General features: G+C 34.8%; 1 protein-coding gene across 3 annotated transcripts; it reads left to right on the top strand.

The window, feature by feature from the left end:
• Nucleotides 1–969: 969 nt before the first annotated feature.
• LOC110635341 (phosphatidylinositol/phosphatidylcholine transfer protein SFH1) lies at nucleotides 970–12,620 on the top strand. Of its 3 annotated transcripts, none has more exons than XM_021784636.2 (8): nucleotides 970–1,134; nucleotides 1,501–2,051; nucleotides 2,143–2,297; nucleotides 9,526–9,621; nucleotides 10,188–10,444; nucleotides 11,006–11,226; nucleotides 11,454–11,838; nucleotides 12,085–12,620. In XM_021784636.2, the coding sequence occupies exons 2-7, from the start codon at nucleotides 1,698–1,700 to the stop codon at nucleotides 11,820–11,822; spliced, it is 1,452 nt and encodes a 483-aa protein (XP_021640328.2). In that variant the 5' UTR covers nucleotides 970–1,134; nucleotides 1,501–1,697; the 3' UTR covers nucleotides 11,823–11,838; nucleotides 12,085–12,620. The 3 variants fall into 3 exon arrangements, with proteins under 3 accessions (XP_021640328.2, XP_021640329.2, XP_021640327.2); XM_021784637.2 differs by lacking the exon at nucleotides 12,085–12,620 and having other exon boundaries at nucleotides 1,501–1,562; nucleotides 1,818–2,051; nucleotides 11,454–12,068; XM_021784635.2 differs by lacking the exon at nucleotides 12,085–12,620 and having other exon boundaries at nucleotides 11,454–12,068.
• The last annotated feature ends 305 nt before the right edge of the window (nucleotides 12,621–12,925 follow it).

Below are 12,925 nucleotides of genomic sequence, written 5' to 3'. Positions count from 1 at the left end.
AATTATATAACCATTCACTGTAAAGTACATATATAATATAATAATAAAAATATATCATATAATAAATATATGTTAATTATTTATTATTTATATAATATTTAACTATAAAATATCAACATAATTATGAATTAATATATATATTAAAAGTATATAATACACTAAAAATATAAGAAAACACATGTATAAATTTGATTCTTGATTTAATTCTGATTTAGTATGATTTCAATTTGATTTCAGTATAATTTCAAATCGATTTCTAATAAAGAATTAGAATTGAATTAAAGTATCAAAATAACTTCAATACGGTTGTTATATTCAATTTAAGACCCCAAAATCCTAGCCCTAAACACAAATGATAAAGTGTGTTATAAAATTATCAAATATATCAACTTGTGATTTCATATGATTATTGGTGTATCAAAAGTGAATAAATATAATTTCTGACATCAAACTAAATACTCAATCTTGACTCTTTATTTTCGTGTTGCATTTAGTAGTGTCTAAAATTATTACTTCTTAGCCGTGTTAGCTAATAGTCGCACACGCTTCTATAGGGCCCTCCGTCTCATTTCCAGATTTTCAGATTAGAAATGATAACAGGTCAGATTTTTATAGGTACTCGATCTGATCGAATTCTAGTAGAACAGATTGAGATAGTTTATAATCAAATTTTAAATGAGTTTAAATTTGAAATTTAATATCCGAACAGGTTCAGGTTAATTTTTGGGTTTTATAAATTAAGTATCTATTATACAAATTCATTTATATGAATGTTTAATTAAATATAAAATATATATTTTTTATAATAATATTTATAAATTTATATATATTTAAAATTTAAACAATTAAAAATAAAATTTAATAAAATTTAAAAAAATTTAAATTTTAAAAATATTAATTAAATTCATGAATAATGTAATTTTGACGAAGTTGCAGATTGGCATTGTTTGATTATTTCCAATTTTCCATTTTGATGGTGACAGCTGTATCACGTAAAAGGCCCAGCCAAAAAGCGCCGATACGCTTTCTTTATTAAACCAAACGCTGGATTCACGCAATTACACCTCGCTTACCTTCATTTTCTCCAACTCGGGATCTACCGGATGTCAGTCGGATTAGCTCGTAGATTTTCAGGTGAGGGTTTTTGAACGGGATTTCAAGATTTTCTTCTGTTTTTGTTATGTTGATGATAAATTTAGATGTGGCTTTTCTTTCTATCGATATTAGCTATTTGAACTCCATGAATTTTGGTCATTAGAGTAAATGATCTGGAAACCTAGTATGAGAATCATAATTTCATTAACTTTATTGATCTTGAACTTTGAATAACCCGTTTCGTTGTTGGATAATTAATATCTATTTAACAAGATTTGTTTTTCTTCATGCCTTGTTTTTTTCCAGGTGATTTTTAGCCCTTTTGCATTTTTGTATCTGTAAATTTGTTCATGTAAAGTAATATTTTGATATGTTGATCTTAGCCTAGCTGTTTACTACTTGCAGGTTGATGTTTGCTTAAGATTCATTTGGTAAAACATCACAAGCTAGGTAGTTACCCTTTAATGGTAAGCTTTATCAGGTGTGTGTTCAAAATTTTCAGAATGGAGGTAGCTGCTGCTAGTTAAAAATAAAGTATGTGTGACCATCACTCTTAGTTGGCTGAGAATGTGAATTTAGAGGTAATTTTTTAATCAATTTCCATGGGAGAGCCACCTTACAGTTCTGGTTTAAGTGGGAATTCTGAAGCAACATCTGTTGCTGCTAGGAAAAAGGTTTATAAGAGAAATTTAGGTACTTCTGATCCTAAACCATTTCCACAGAGTGCTTATAAACTCATAGCTTCACTGGGCTATAGTAAAAATGGCGGAGGTGCAGTTGGTCATGCAGCAATTTTTGTACTTAAAGTTGCTGCCTTAGAGACAGTACGAAGAGTTTCCAGGTCCAAGTGTCCCCCTCTATGGCGTGGTCTTCAGGCTTTGCAAGTTCTTTGCTATCCACCTTTTAAGTGGATTCAGAGATGGGGTCCCTTGAACAGTTTGGTCAAAGGCATGCAGGTCTGAAATTGCTTTTATCATAACTAATGTCATTTGCTGTACATATATTTCTGGCAAAATAATTTAAAATTATTTCTCCTTGTTTCTCTAGATGTTCTCAAGGCCTTTATTACTCTTATCAGTTGCAACAGCATTCTCTGAACAATCAGACAGCGATATTGAAACCTCAAATGATGTCAGTGATTCTCAAGCCCATTCAGAAATACAGTCTGAGTCATCCCTTGTGCATTCTTCTCTCGATACAAGGTATACAACTAATGAACTTCTCAGTTTTGACATTTTTTTTTTCTTTTCCCATGTGTTAATCCAAACCATGAAAAGTGAAATTGCTAGTTAAGGACAAATTCTCTTCAATCTTGCTTAAGAATCCTGTATTCATATATGTATGCTAACTTGAGAAATGGAACAGCAGAACTGATCTAATGCCATTGCCACCTCATCCCAATGGGTGAATAAGTTAATTTAAATGACGAGGTATGCAACAACTTAATGGCTAATGATTGGATGTTAGCTTTCCGTTTGAAAGTAAATTCTATTATTTTACGCCTTATGTCTGATTCAAAACCTTTAAGTTAAATGTTAGTTTGATTGGATTATTGATGATATGAATAGATATTTTCTATGGTTTGGTTATAGATGGAAGGTGATGCCTAACCCAGTCTATATTGGGTTTATTTGGGTCAATTGATGTCTTGAGGCTGCATATTATGAGCCATATATTTTGTCAATAACCTTTACTGGAGTTGACAAGACACATGAATGGATACTGGGCATGTGTTTGACATGCATTCTAGCTGGATGTTCCCCCAAACTCTACATTGCTGACTTCATATAAAATTATAATTCCTTAATGACGTGCCATATTACCCTTGGGATACTTCCATTTGAAGAGTAATTATCTTCAATTGAAATAACTTTTTTTTGGCTCTGTAAAATTTTAATGGGAGGAAAATATGCTGACATTTCTATGCATTTAATGCCTGGAGAATGTCTCTTCCAGTCAATTTCTTCCAATATTCTTGGGAGCATCCATGGAGATATTTCCTTGCTGGGAGGACTTAAGAAAGCAACCAGCTTCGGAACCAGCATTTTAGGTTAATCCAATGTTTCAAGAATTCAGGTTGTGACCTTAGACAGGGATGATCACCTATTTTTCTTCTATTAGAAGTATAATTTTCTTGTTAAGCAAAGCTCCAGATCAAGAAAAATAACTGGTTTAAGTAAGCATCTATGATGCAGTGTGAATCTTAAATAGAAACACACTCCATACACAAGTGTGAAAATAGATAGAATACTCGCGGTTTTATTAATCGAAATCTAAACTGAAATATACAGCTATTATGTGTATTTATAGAGTTCTTGGACTCTTAAACCTAATAGGAATATAAAACTATTAATTAGGAAGTTTAGATAAACCTAAATGCAATAGGAAGATATAAAATAGGAATTAATCTAATCCTAGATAGAATAGGAAAACTAAAAACAAATCCTAACTGAAATAGTAAAGCAAAATAACTCATTTGGCAACTAAAAAACACTCCCAAAACCAGTAGAAACTCTCTCAAAACAAGTAGGATTATGTTAGGATTGTTAGGAGCACACTTGGAGATGTATTGGGCTGCTGAAACTCAGTTTCCCTTATTGTCCAGAGAGAAATACGAATTTCTGTTATTTCTCATGCTTTTACTTCCTTTGCCTGTTCTATTACTATTTGGAATCCAAGCCCCATGCCATACTCCCTCCTTGAAAAAAACTCGTTCTCGAGTTAGAATTCTTCCACATCATTCTCTCCCACTTGGAATAAATCATTACTCAAATTTTGAAGTGAAAAAAGAATGAAAACTTTCATTGGAGAAGCATACCATATTGCTTTCTTGGTCGATATAGTCAATTTGGAATGAACAAAATTGAATTAGTTAACTTCACTTTCGTCTTTGTATCCACCAAAACACCTAAACAAATAAAATCAATAAAAATTAAGGAGTTAGATAAGTTTTCAGTCTCCATCATATCCATGACTTGTTTTTCTCCAACTTCCAATGTTGTTTTCATAAATGGTTTTTCCTCAACTTCCAATGGAATCTCCAAAACAGGATATTTTCCATTCCTTAGGAGACATTTCTCAAGTTTTTCATCTTCAATCATAGCAAAAGGAAACTTGATCAAAGCTTCTAGTTTCAATCCTTTGACATTAGTCTCCTCAACTTCAAGTTGAGTTTCATATTCAAGTTGCTCTTGCCTTTCCTCCCTTTCCACTAATAGATGATTGGGTTTGGTGTCCTTGCACTTGGCTATAAATCCAAATTAGGCTTGAGTTATGGTTGGAAAAACCCTCTCATCATATCCATATGCATGTCATCCCCTATAGTTACTACTCCATTGATGCCTTTTGTATGTTATCCTCTTTCAAATCTTCTTTGTAAACATATTGTTATTTGTTGGCATACAAGAATTGGTTGATACACTCATCTTCTTCTATCTTTGTTGCATGCATAGTTATTAAAGAGCTTCAGGTTCTAGGCTTACTAGGCTCTAATCCTAACGCCTCTACAGGAGAAAGATTAGTGACATTAACCAGGCCCTCACCTTATGCGCCTAGGCATGCACCTTGTTCCAGACGCAAGGCTCTAGAAGGCGTGCTAATAGGGATATGCAATGGAGTATTCTAGAAGAGAAGGTTAACAGAAGGAATAGAGGGAATTGTGAAGGTAAGAAACATGCAGGGGTACCAACTGGTGTAACAGAATCATGAGACATGTGCAAATAGAAGTAGGGGAGAGTCTATAAATAAATAAGAGAAGAAAGAAGAGGGGCATCCAGAAATCATTTGGTTATTTGACAGTTGTGAGATGGGGACTAGCTTTGCTAGTACGGGAATTGTTCCTGGGGTTTGCTTGGCAACCATTTTTATGTTCTTATTTCTTTGTTCTTGTATTTCAATCACTGTTTGGAAATTTGAGAATAGGGCGAGATACATGTGTGTAGGCATTCTACCATTTTCAATTTAATACAAAATCTCAACAGTTTCTCCACAATCCATTATTTTGCAATCCATTGTTCCTAACTCTATCAATTGGTCCGACCTGCTAGATCCAAAAATCAAACTAGAAAATCACATAGCAAAGATAGAGAGGAATGAGGCAATGGAAAGGTTAACCGTGGGGGACAAGATTTTACAGCAATTAGATAGGATTGAAGGGCTAGTAAGGCAGCTCATAGCCATGGAAGGCAGGGGTACCCAACTCATTCCAACAGCCATGACTCATCCATCGCTAATTCACAACTCAAAGCATATAAGATCGAGCATCCTAGTTTAAACAATGAAGAGTTAACTGAAATGGTACTAAACGAGCCCAAGTTGGCAGTTATCAATGTTGAGTTGTTGCAACAATTTGATGAAGCTAACAGCTACAAATCCGAGGAGAACCACATTGATGATGATAAAAGAGAATCACTGATAGAGACTGTTGAAGGATTCAATGTTTAATCAAAGCAGCAGCTAGAGTTCTCGGAGGAACACGACTTGTGTCATCCATGCTAGAACCGCGCGACTACCTAAGGGAACAGTCTCCATTACTCAACATCACAAAGACAAATTGCTCGATAAGATTCACCAAAGAGAAAGATCGAGATCTTTTGGAGGTAGAGTAGGCGAAAACCTTACATCCTCTGTTTGGGAAGTCTGTGGGGACCACGAAAGGTGGTGGTGATTTTCAAATAGACTCGCTGACCAAGTTTGAGGATCTATCTCCACAGCAACGCAGGTGTTTGAGATCATCGATGTTCACTATAAGGGCTATTTGATTGCTGGATTACACAATGATATAGGGGGACCATAACAATTACATGATATCACAAATGGTTATAACACGATGAACCTTGCCGGAAAAATTGACCAAGACCTTCACAGTACAACAGAGGAGCGAGTTTTGCTGCATGTAGTGTTTGAGACATCTGTGAAGAAGGAGAATGAAGATTCTGGTTATAGACCGAAGGAAAAATTACAAGATGCTGGTCCAATTTTAACAATGGGCTCAAGTTTTGGAACCAAGCTGCATTACTCTAGTGTCGAGCCAATGTACACCAGCCCACTTCTATTTGATTTTGACAAGCCACCACCTGAACCTCCAGATTTAAGTTCAACAGAGTTGATAAATGTTGAAACAAAGCAATTATCTCCTTCAACGATGCAGGGATCCCTCTCCATGGAAGTATCGATTTCCAACAATTTGCAATGCATTCCACAAGGAGGAATTTCTCAACTCAAAATAGTGAAAGGGAGAGGATCGACTACAATCCAATTTACCAAGCCTCCTCCATTGGTAGCACATCTAATTACAAATTCTGGAATTGATAATTGGGGATTTCTCATTATTGTTCTAGCCAACGAAGGAAATATGCTGCCATTTATTCAACCATTTGTCTCAACTCTTGTGCAACAAGCTCGGTTTGCAGGTAATCGTATATTAAACCAAGAAGGTCAGATTCCTTCACTTATAAGTTCGGGAATTGGAAGTATAAAAGGAAATTTTCTTATAATTTGTGAATTAGTTTATGGTGAATTACACTTGTTGTATCGCTAGTTGAAATTGGGTTTGGTCTGCTCACTCTTAATCTTTATATGGATCATCATGTTGCTGTGGATGAATTTGATGCTTTTTCATCTGAAATACTATTATCATAGATACTTACCTCGCTACAATTACACTCTGGCTATTACCATATTTTCCAAACTTGCAATTATTCACAAATTCATTACTTGTTGAGGTGCCAAAGTCTCTATTCCACCTTGCCAACATTAAGCGTACACAATTGAGAATTTCATTTTGGATGCTTTTCCATGCAACTTTGATTGGGATGATAGTTATGAAAATTATAATGCAGTATATTGGTATTAAATCATTACTTGACTGGATAGAGATTGACATGACCTGGGTGCTCAGCTTGGAACCTAGCCTAGAGGAAGAATTTGAGATAGAGTTGGTAGCAGTAAAGCAAGCCAACGTAATTAAGATCTGATATTTTTTTTAGGGAATTTCTACCATTGATGGAGTTATGGGATAGTCCATTTCTTGCATTACTTCTTTTATGTTTGAAATCCAACCTTGAGGACAAGGCTAATTTTGAGAGGGTGGTATTGATAGGGATATGCAATGGAGTATTCTAGAAGAGAAGGCTAATAGAAGGAATAAAGGGAATTGCGAAGGTGAGAAACATGTAGAGGTGCCGGCTAGCGTAACAGAATCACGAGACATGTGCAAATAGAAGTTGAGGAGAGTCTATAAATAAAGAAGAGAAGAAAGAAGAGGGGCATCCAAAAATCACTTGGTTATTTGACAGCTGTGAGCTGGGGACTAGCTCTGCTAGTACGAGAATTGTTCTTGGGGGTTGCTTGGCAACCATTTTTAATCCTTATTTCTTTGTTCTTGTATTTCAATCACTGTTTGGAAATTTGAGAATAGGGTGAGATACATCTGTAAAGGCATTTTACCATTTTCAATTTAATACAAAATCTCAATAGTTTCCCCACGATCCATTATTTTGCAATTCCATTGTTCCTAACTCTATCACATGCCTTCTTTATTTTCACTATTAGTGAGCACTTCTATTGACAAAAAACACTATCACTCAACTGAAAATTTGTCGATCTAAAAATTTTTAAAATTAGTATCGCTGGTGATAACTAGTCACCAAAATCTTTTAAACTACTACACTCAGGATCACAAACCTCACATATTTCCATTTTCAACACTATCACTTATCTTTTTCAGAAAAAAAAAAAAAAAAAAAAAAGTTGCATCTATACCTTTTTCAAGATCTGTGCCAATCTAACTTGAGAACTAAATAATACTCCTATAGTTTTTAAAGATTAGGAAGATGATGAAGACATTGATTCTGAATATGAGTATTAAGAGGATGAAGGTGTAGAAGATTATGATGCTACTATTGATTAAAATTGAAGAGTAGTTATTTTATAATTGCTTGACTTTAGTTTTGAAACATTAAAAAACTAGTCAAGTTTTATTATATTAGTACTTGAATACTTATTAGTTATTTATTATTTTTAGTTTTATGTTATTTAAGTTTGATGGAATATTCACATTTATTTGACTTTGATTTTTTTTTTTTCCCTGTGCTTCACCTCGCTTAGGCGCCCGCTTGCACCTTGTGCCTTGCGCTGGATCTAGGACCGCTTGGCATCTTAGTGTGCCTTGAGCCTTTGATAATTATGGTTATGTGGATGTCTATAGAACTTATTTGGTTTATAGTCATCTTCCTCTCCTGGTCATACTCGTAGATATATTGCCTACATGTAGAAAAAGCTTTGTTGACAGGGTCACCATGAGCTAACTTTATCCTTGGCCTTCTATCATCGATTAATCATACTAATCCCTGTTTGTGTTGATTATCAAAGCATCAAAATGATCTACAATTTTTTCAAAGTGTCTCTCGATACGCTTAAATTTAAGATCCATCTGTTGCTTCAGACGTCGCTCCCATCGTTGCAACATTTCATCCCTATGGTAAATGGCTCTAGCTCCCCAATCACCATCGCGAGAATCAATGTAATCACCACCTCCATCAAGGTAAGCTAGCTCGATTGGGGTGATTTCTCTGCTTTGATACCACTTAACGCAACGTGAAGTTGAGATAGAAAGTTGAAATAGAAACATACTCCATACACAAGAGTGAAAATACTTTGCTAGATTTTTATTAATTGAAATATAAACTGAAATATACAGCTTTTATGGGTATTTATAGAGTTTTTGAACAAACCTAATGGGAATATAAAGCTATTCATTAGGAAGTTTAGATAAACCTAAATACTATAGGAAGATATAAATACAATAGGAATTAATCTAATCCTAGATAAAATAGGAAAACTAAAAGCAAATCCGAACTTAAGTAGGAAAGCAAAATAAACTAATTTGGCAACTAAAAAACACTCCCAAAACAAGTATAAATTCTTTCAAAACAAGTAGGATCATGTTAGGACTGTTAGGACTTAGGAGCACACTTGGAGATGTATTGGGCTGCTGAAACTCAATTTCCCATACTGTCCAGAGAGATACGAATTTCTGCTATTTTTCACGCTTTTGCTTCCTTTGCCTCTTCTATTACAGTTTGGAATTCCAAGCCCCATGTCAATCTAGTCTACCAGTTATACTAAAAAATAAAATTCATTTTAGTGCTGGAAAGATGAACTTGAACCAAGTGTGAGTCTTGTTTGCGAGGCATATTGACAAAACCAAATTTGGATTTCATTAATTGTTTAGTAGTTGTGATGCGTTGTTGAAGATCACTTGTCTTGGAAATTTATTGACCTGCAATTTTTAGAATGAAGGTTTGGCAAGTATTGTTTTCTTAATGCTCCTTCAAATTGCATTTCTTTTACAAGAATTTCCTTCAATTATTCTTTGTCATGGGTTCTGTCTGCTTGTTACACAATTCATCTCTTTCATCTGATCTGCAGGACTACTGATGAGAATGCTCAAAGTATTGAATCTGAAAATTGGTTGATGCAACTCCTAAAAGAGCTAGAAAACCAAGGCATGACGATACCAGAAAGGTGATTTTGTTATTCTTTTGTTTCAAGAGTGTTGGACAAAAAAAGGAATAAAAAAAAAATAAAGCAATATGAATTTCAAAACTTGTATGATCTAATTAAATGCTTTGACTAATCAGTGCCATCATTCTGCATCCATTATTAAACCTATTCAAAGCAACTGGATTCAAATCTGAAGAAATTTTCATATTTCATCAATTTTCATGCTTATTCGAGGTCCAATGCCATACTGTGGAATCACTTGTGAATATTTTAACTGAAGTTGTTGTTTCTAACGAAGTCAGTCCAATCTGCTTCCCGTCATACAGCTCAATTCAATGAATAAGTTAAATTTGATAGAGAGCCTAATGATTGAGAATGACTGTAACATCATTTGCACTTCTCTGGTATGTTCATAGTTTCCTCCAAAAGTCTCATTTTCATCACCAATCATCTGTCCTTTGTTATTTTTCTCAAAGGAATAACCTCTCCTAGTACTGGTTTTGAATCAATTTTTGTATTCTTAAACTTCATGTATATACTCTTGATTTCTTATGTTGCAGCAGACCATGACATAGATGTTTGTGCAGAATTAATGAGGATGAGCTCCATAGATTTTTTGCTGCTGCAAATGGGGATTTATCATGCTTCTTACCATCAATTAAGAAGACAATCCGTTGGAGGGAGACTTACAGAATTCTTTCAGAACAAGAGCTTGAGATGTGGTCAAATATGGTTTTCTGGCATGGATTTGATGTGGAGAACAGGCCTTGCCTCATTGTACGCCTTGGACTAGCTTGCCTCAATTTGCCATTTCATGAGAGACCTCGCTTTGCACAAGCAGTCAGTAAGTTGCTTTTATCTCTTGATTAAATTGTTACTTAACTTGGATTTCATGCCATATTATTCTTCCATTTGAAGAGCAAGGCTCTCTTCAATTGAAATAACTAAGTGTTTTTTTCTATGTAAAAGTTTAATGGTAGCTGCATTTCCTTGTATTTAATGGCTGGAGAATGTCTCTTCTAGTCAATTTCTTCCTATAGTCTTGGGAACATCCATGAAGATATTTATGTGTTGGGAGGACTTAAGAAAACAACCGGCTTCTGGAACCAGCATTTTAGGTTAATCCAATGTTTCAAAAATTTAGGTTGTGACCTTAGCCATGGATGATCGCTTATTTTTACTTTATTAAGAAGCATAATTTCCTTGCTAAGCAAAGCTAAGGATCAAGAAAAAAAACTGGTTTTAGTAAGCATCTAGTCTACCTGCTACACTAAAAGAAATAATCCAGTTTAGTGCTAGAAAGATGAACTTGAACTTTGTTTCAGCTAAGAGTGGTTGTGTATTAATTTATTTCGTTTCTAGCACTTTGTGATATATTAATGCCATTTAATCAGTGATGTTCCAGTCTCTCAGGTAGAGCATGGAGTTCTTCATTTGGTTAGCAAGGATAATCCTCAGATTACAGTTCTTGTGGATTGTGATGGGATATCACCATTGAGACTTCCTATGCAGATGATGAGATCCTGTTCTTTGCTCCTGCAAGATAACTTCCCCAATCGTCTTGGCCATTTGCTTGTTATACGGCTTCCTCCGGTTGTTCGAGTTATTGCTCAAACTTTTATTCAAGTAAGCATATTGCTCTTATTAAGATTTGATTAAACGGTCTTCCTTCTCAAAGTCTGCTCTTTTAAATATATATATATATATATTGAGAAAAAGGTTCCTTTATTATTATTGTTGTTGAGGGAGGGAGTGTGTGTTGTTGAGCAGGTTGTCTTGTCCTCTGAAGTTCTTTGATTTTTTTTTTTTTTTTTTTTTTGCCTATATTATCTCTGTTCTGTGGTTCTGAACAGGTTCTTAAACCCATCACTCGAAAGAAGTTGAGAATTGAGGGAAAGAAGTACCACAGGGTTATTTTCGATTATCTTCAGAATCTCCCATCATATCTAGGTGGCAACTGCACTTGCAACATATGTTCAAACATTAGAATCCATGCCATGCGACAGCCACAGGCCATAAATGAGATCGGCAGGATAGATTCAACAGAATTTGTTGGTGATGGTGAGGATCTGCCCTCACCACATCTGAATTTTGAGGCTGATGTTCCCATAATTGAGAACTGGGACCACATGTGGAGAACTGCTGTGATTGGTGTCCTCATGGTGTGGGTTTTTTTAGCTTTGGTTGCCATATTATATGATCCTGAAACCTGGCTCTTCTAGTCTCTTGGTGTTGATGGTAAACAAATATTTCATTTCCTCTGCTGCTTTAGTATTCTTTTGGATATAGCTATTGGGTATGCGCCAAGAGCATCTGCCAATGTTTATCATTATGAATAGAAGATCATTTTATTTAAGTTGAATATTTGTTGTTCTTGTAATTATCTATTTTCGATGAGGCCATATAAACTTCATATTTCTTTTTTCATCAAGTATAATCTTTTAATAAAGCAATTAGCTTGTAATCCACATTATTGCCTTGCAGCGTCTGGCTAGTGACTTTGCCTCAATTTTCAGCAATATGTATGGTTGAACGTATGTTTCAGAAGCTACTTTGAGGTGGCTTTGTTGAAATGTACCTGCTCAAATGGCGGGCAGGGATCTTTGCATCTTTGGTTTCATCTGTTCTTGTTATTGGGCTACAACTGTATTTCCTTCATATCAGGTCTGAAGAAATGTTTTCATGCATAAATGGCTGCTGTTCCCTCAGAACCTTTTCTTTTATTTTTAGTTTTTATGATTATGAACAAATGGATGGACAATATACACAGTTTATAACATTAGCCATAGAAAGGTTATGGCGCCGTAGTAGTAGCTTCAACGATAGAGAGAAATCAGCCCTCTGCTCTCTCGCGAGCGTGTATGATATTTGTTTTAGACGTGGCTAGTAATTTTTGCATCTACAAGCTGCCATTGTTGTGGTGGGTAGGTTAGTAATCCAACCTTGGTTACGTCTTGCATTGGACTTCAATACATTTTACTGTTTTGCTGGTAATAGTAAATGGTTTTACGTTGTGTTAAGATCTTTGAGAGGAAGTAAAAAAAAAAAATAAAAAATAAAAAAAAAGATGAAAAAAGTGGTGTTAACTGTTTAATACTACAATGATTAGTGACTAAAATTTATTGTTGTAGCTAGCTCATCTGTGTGATTTGTTTGGTAGTGGATTTGAAGGAGCGTGATTAATTTTGGCATGGTTGACAATGGTTTGGTGTTGTACAACTTTAAGAATCAAATATCTCAGTATAGAAGTACGATAAGTTAATAGGAAAATGAGTAAAAGGTAAAAGGGTAGTCCTAAAAGAACATGGAGGAAAGTTCTCAAAGA

This window comes from Hevea brasiliensis, chromosome 1, assembly GCF_030052815.1.
Source record: "Hevea brasiliensis isolate MT/VB/25A 57/8 chromosome 1, ASM3005281v1, whole genome shotgun sequence".
Taxonomy (NCBI): domain Eukaryota; kingdom Viridiplantae; phylum Streptophyta; class Magnoliopsida; order Malpighiales; family Euphorbiaceae; genus Hevea; species Hevea brasiliensis.
This window is presented reverse-complemented; position numbering and strand designations above follow the sequence as displayed.

Excerpts from the sequence above, each read along its gene's own strand:
- LOC110635341 (XM_021784636.2), top strand. The coding sequence starts at position 1,698 with ATGGGAGAGCCACCTTACAGTTCTGGTTTAAGTGGGAATTCTGAAGCA. Across the intron at positions 9,622-10,187 it reads GGCATGACGATACCAGAAAG|AATTAATGAGGATGAGCTCC; the intron begins GTGATTTTGTTA and ends ATGTTTGTGCAG. Across the intron at positions 10,445-11,005 it reads TCGCTTTGCACAAGCAGTCA|TCTCTCAGGTAGAGCATGGA; the intron begins GTAAGTTGCTTT and ends GTGATGTTCCAG.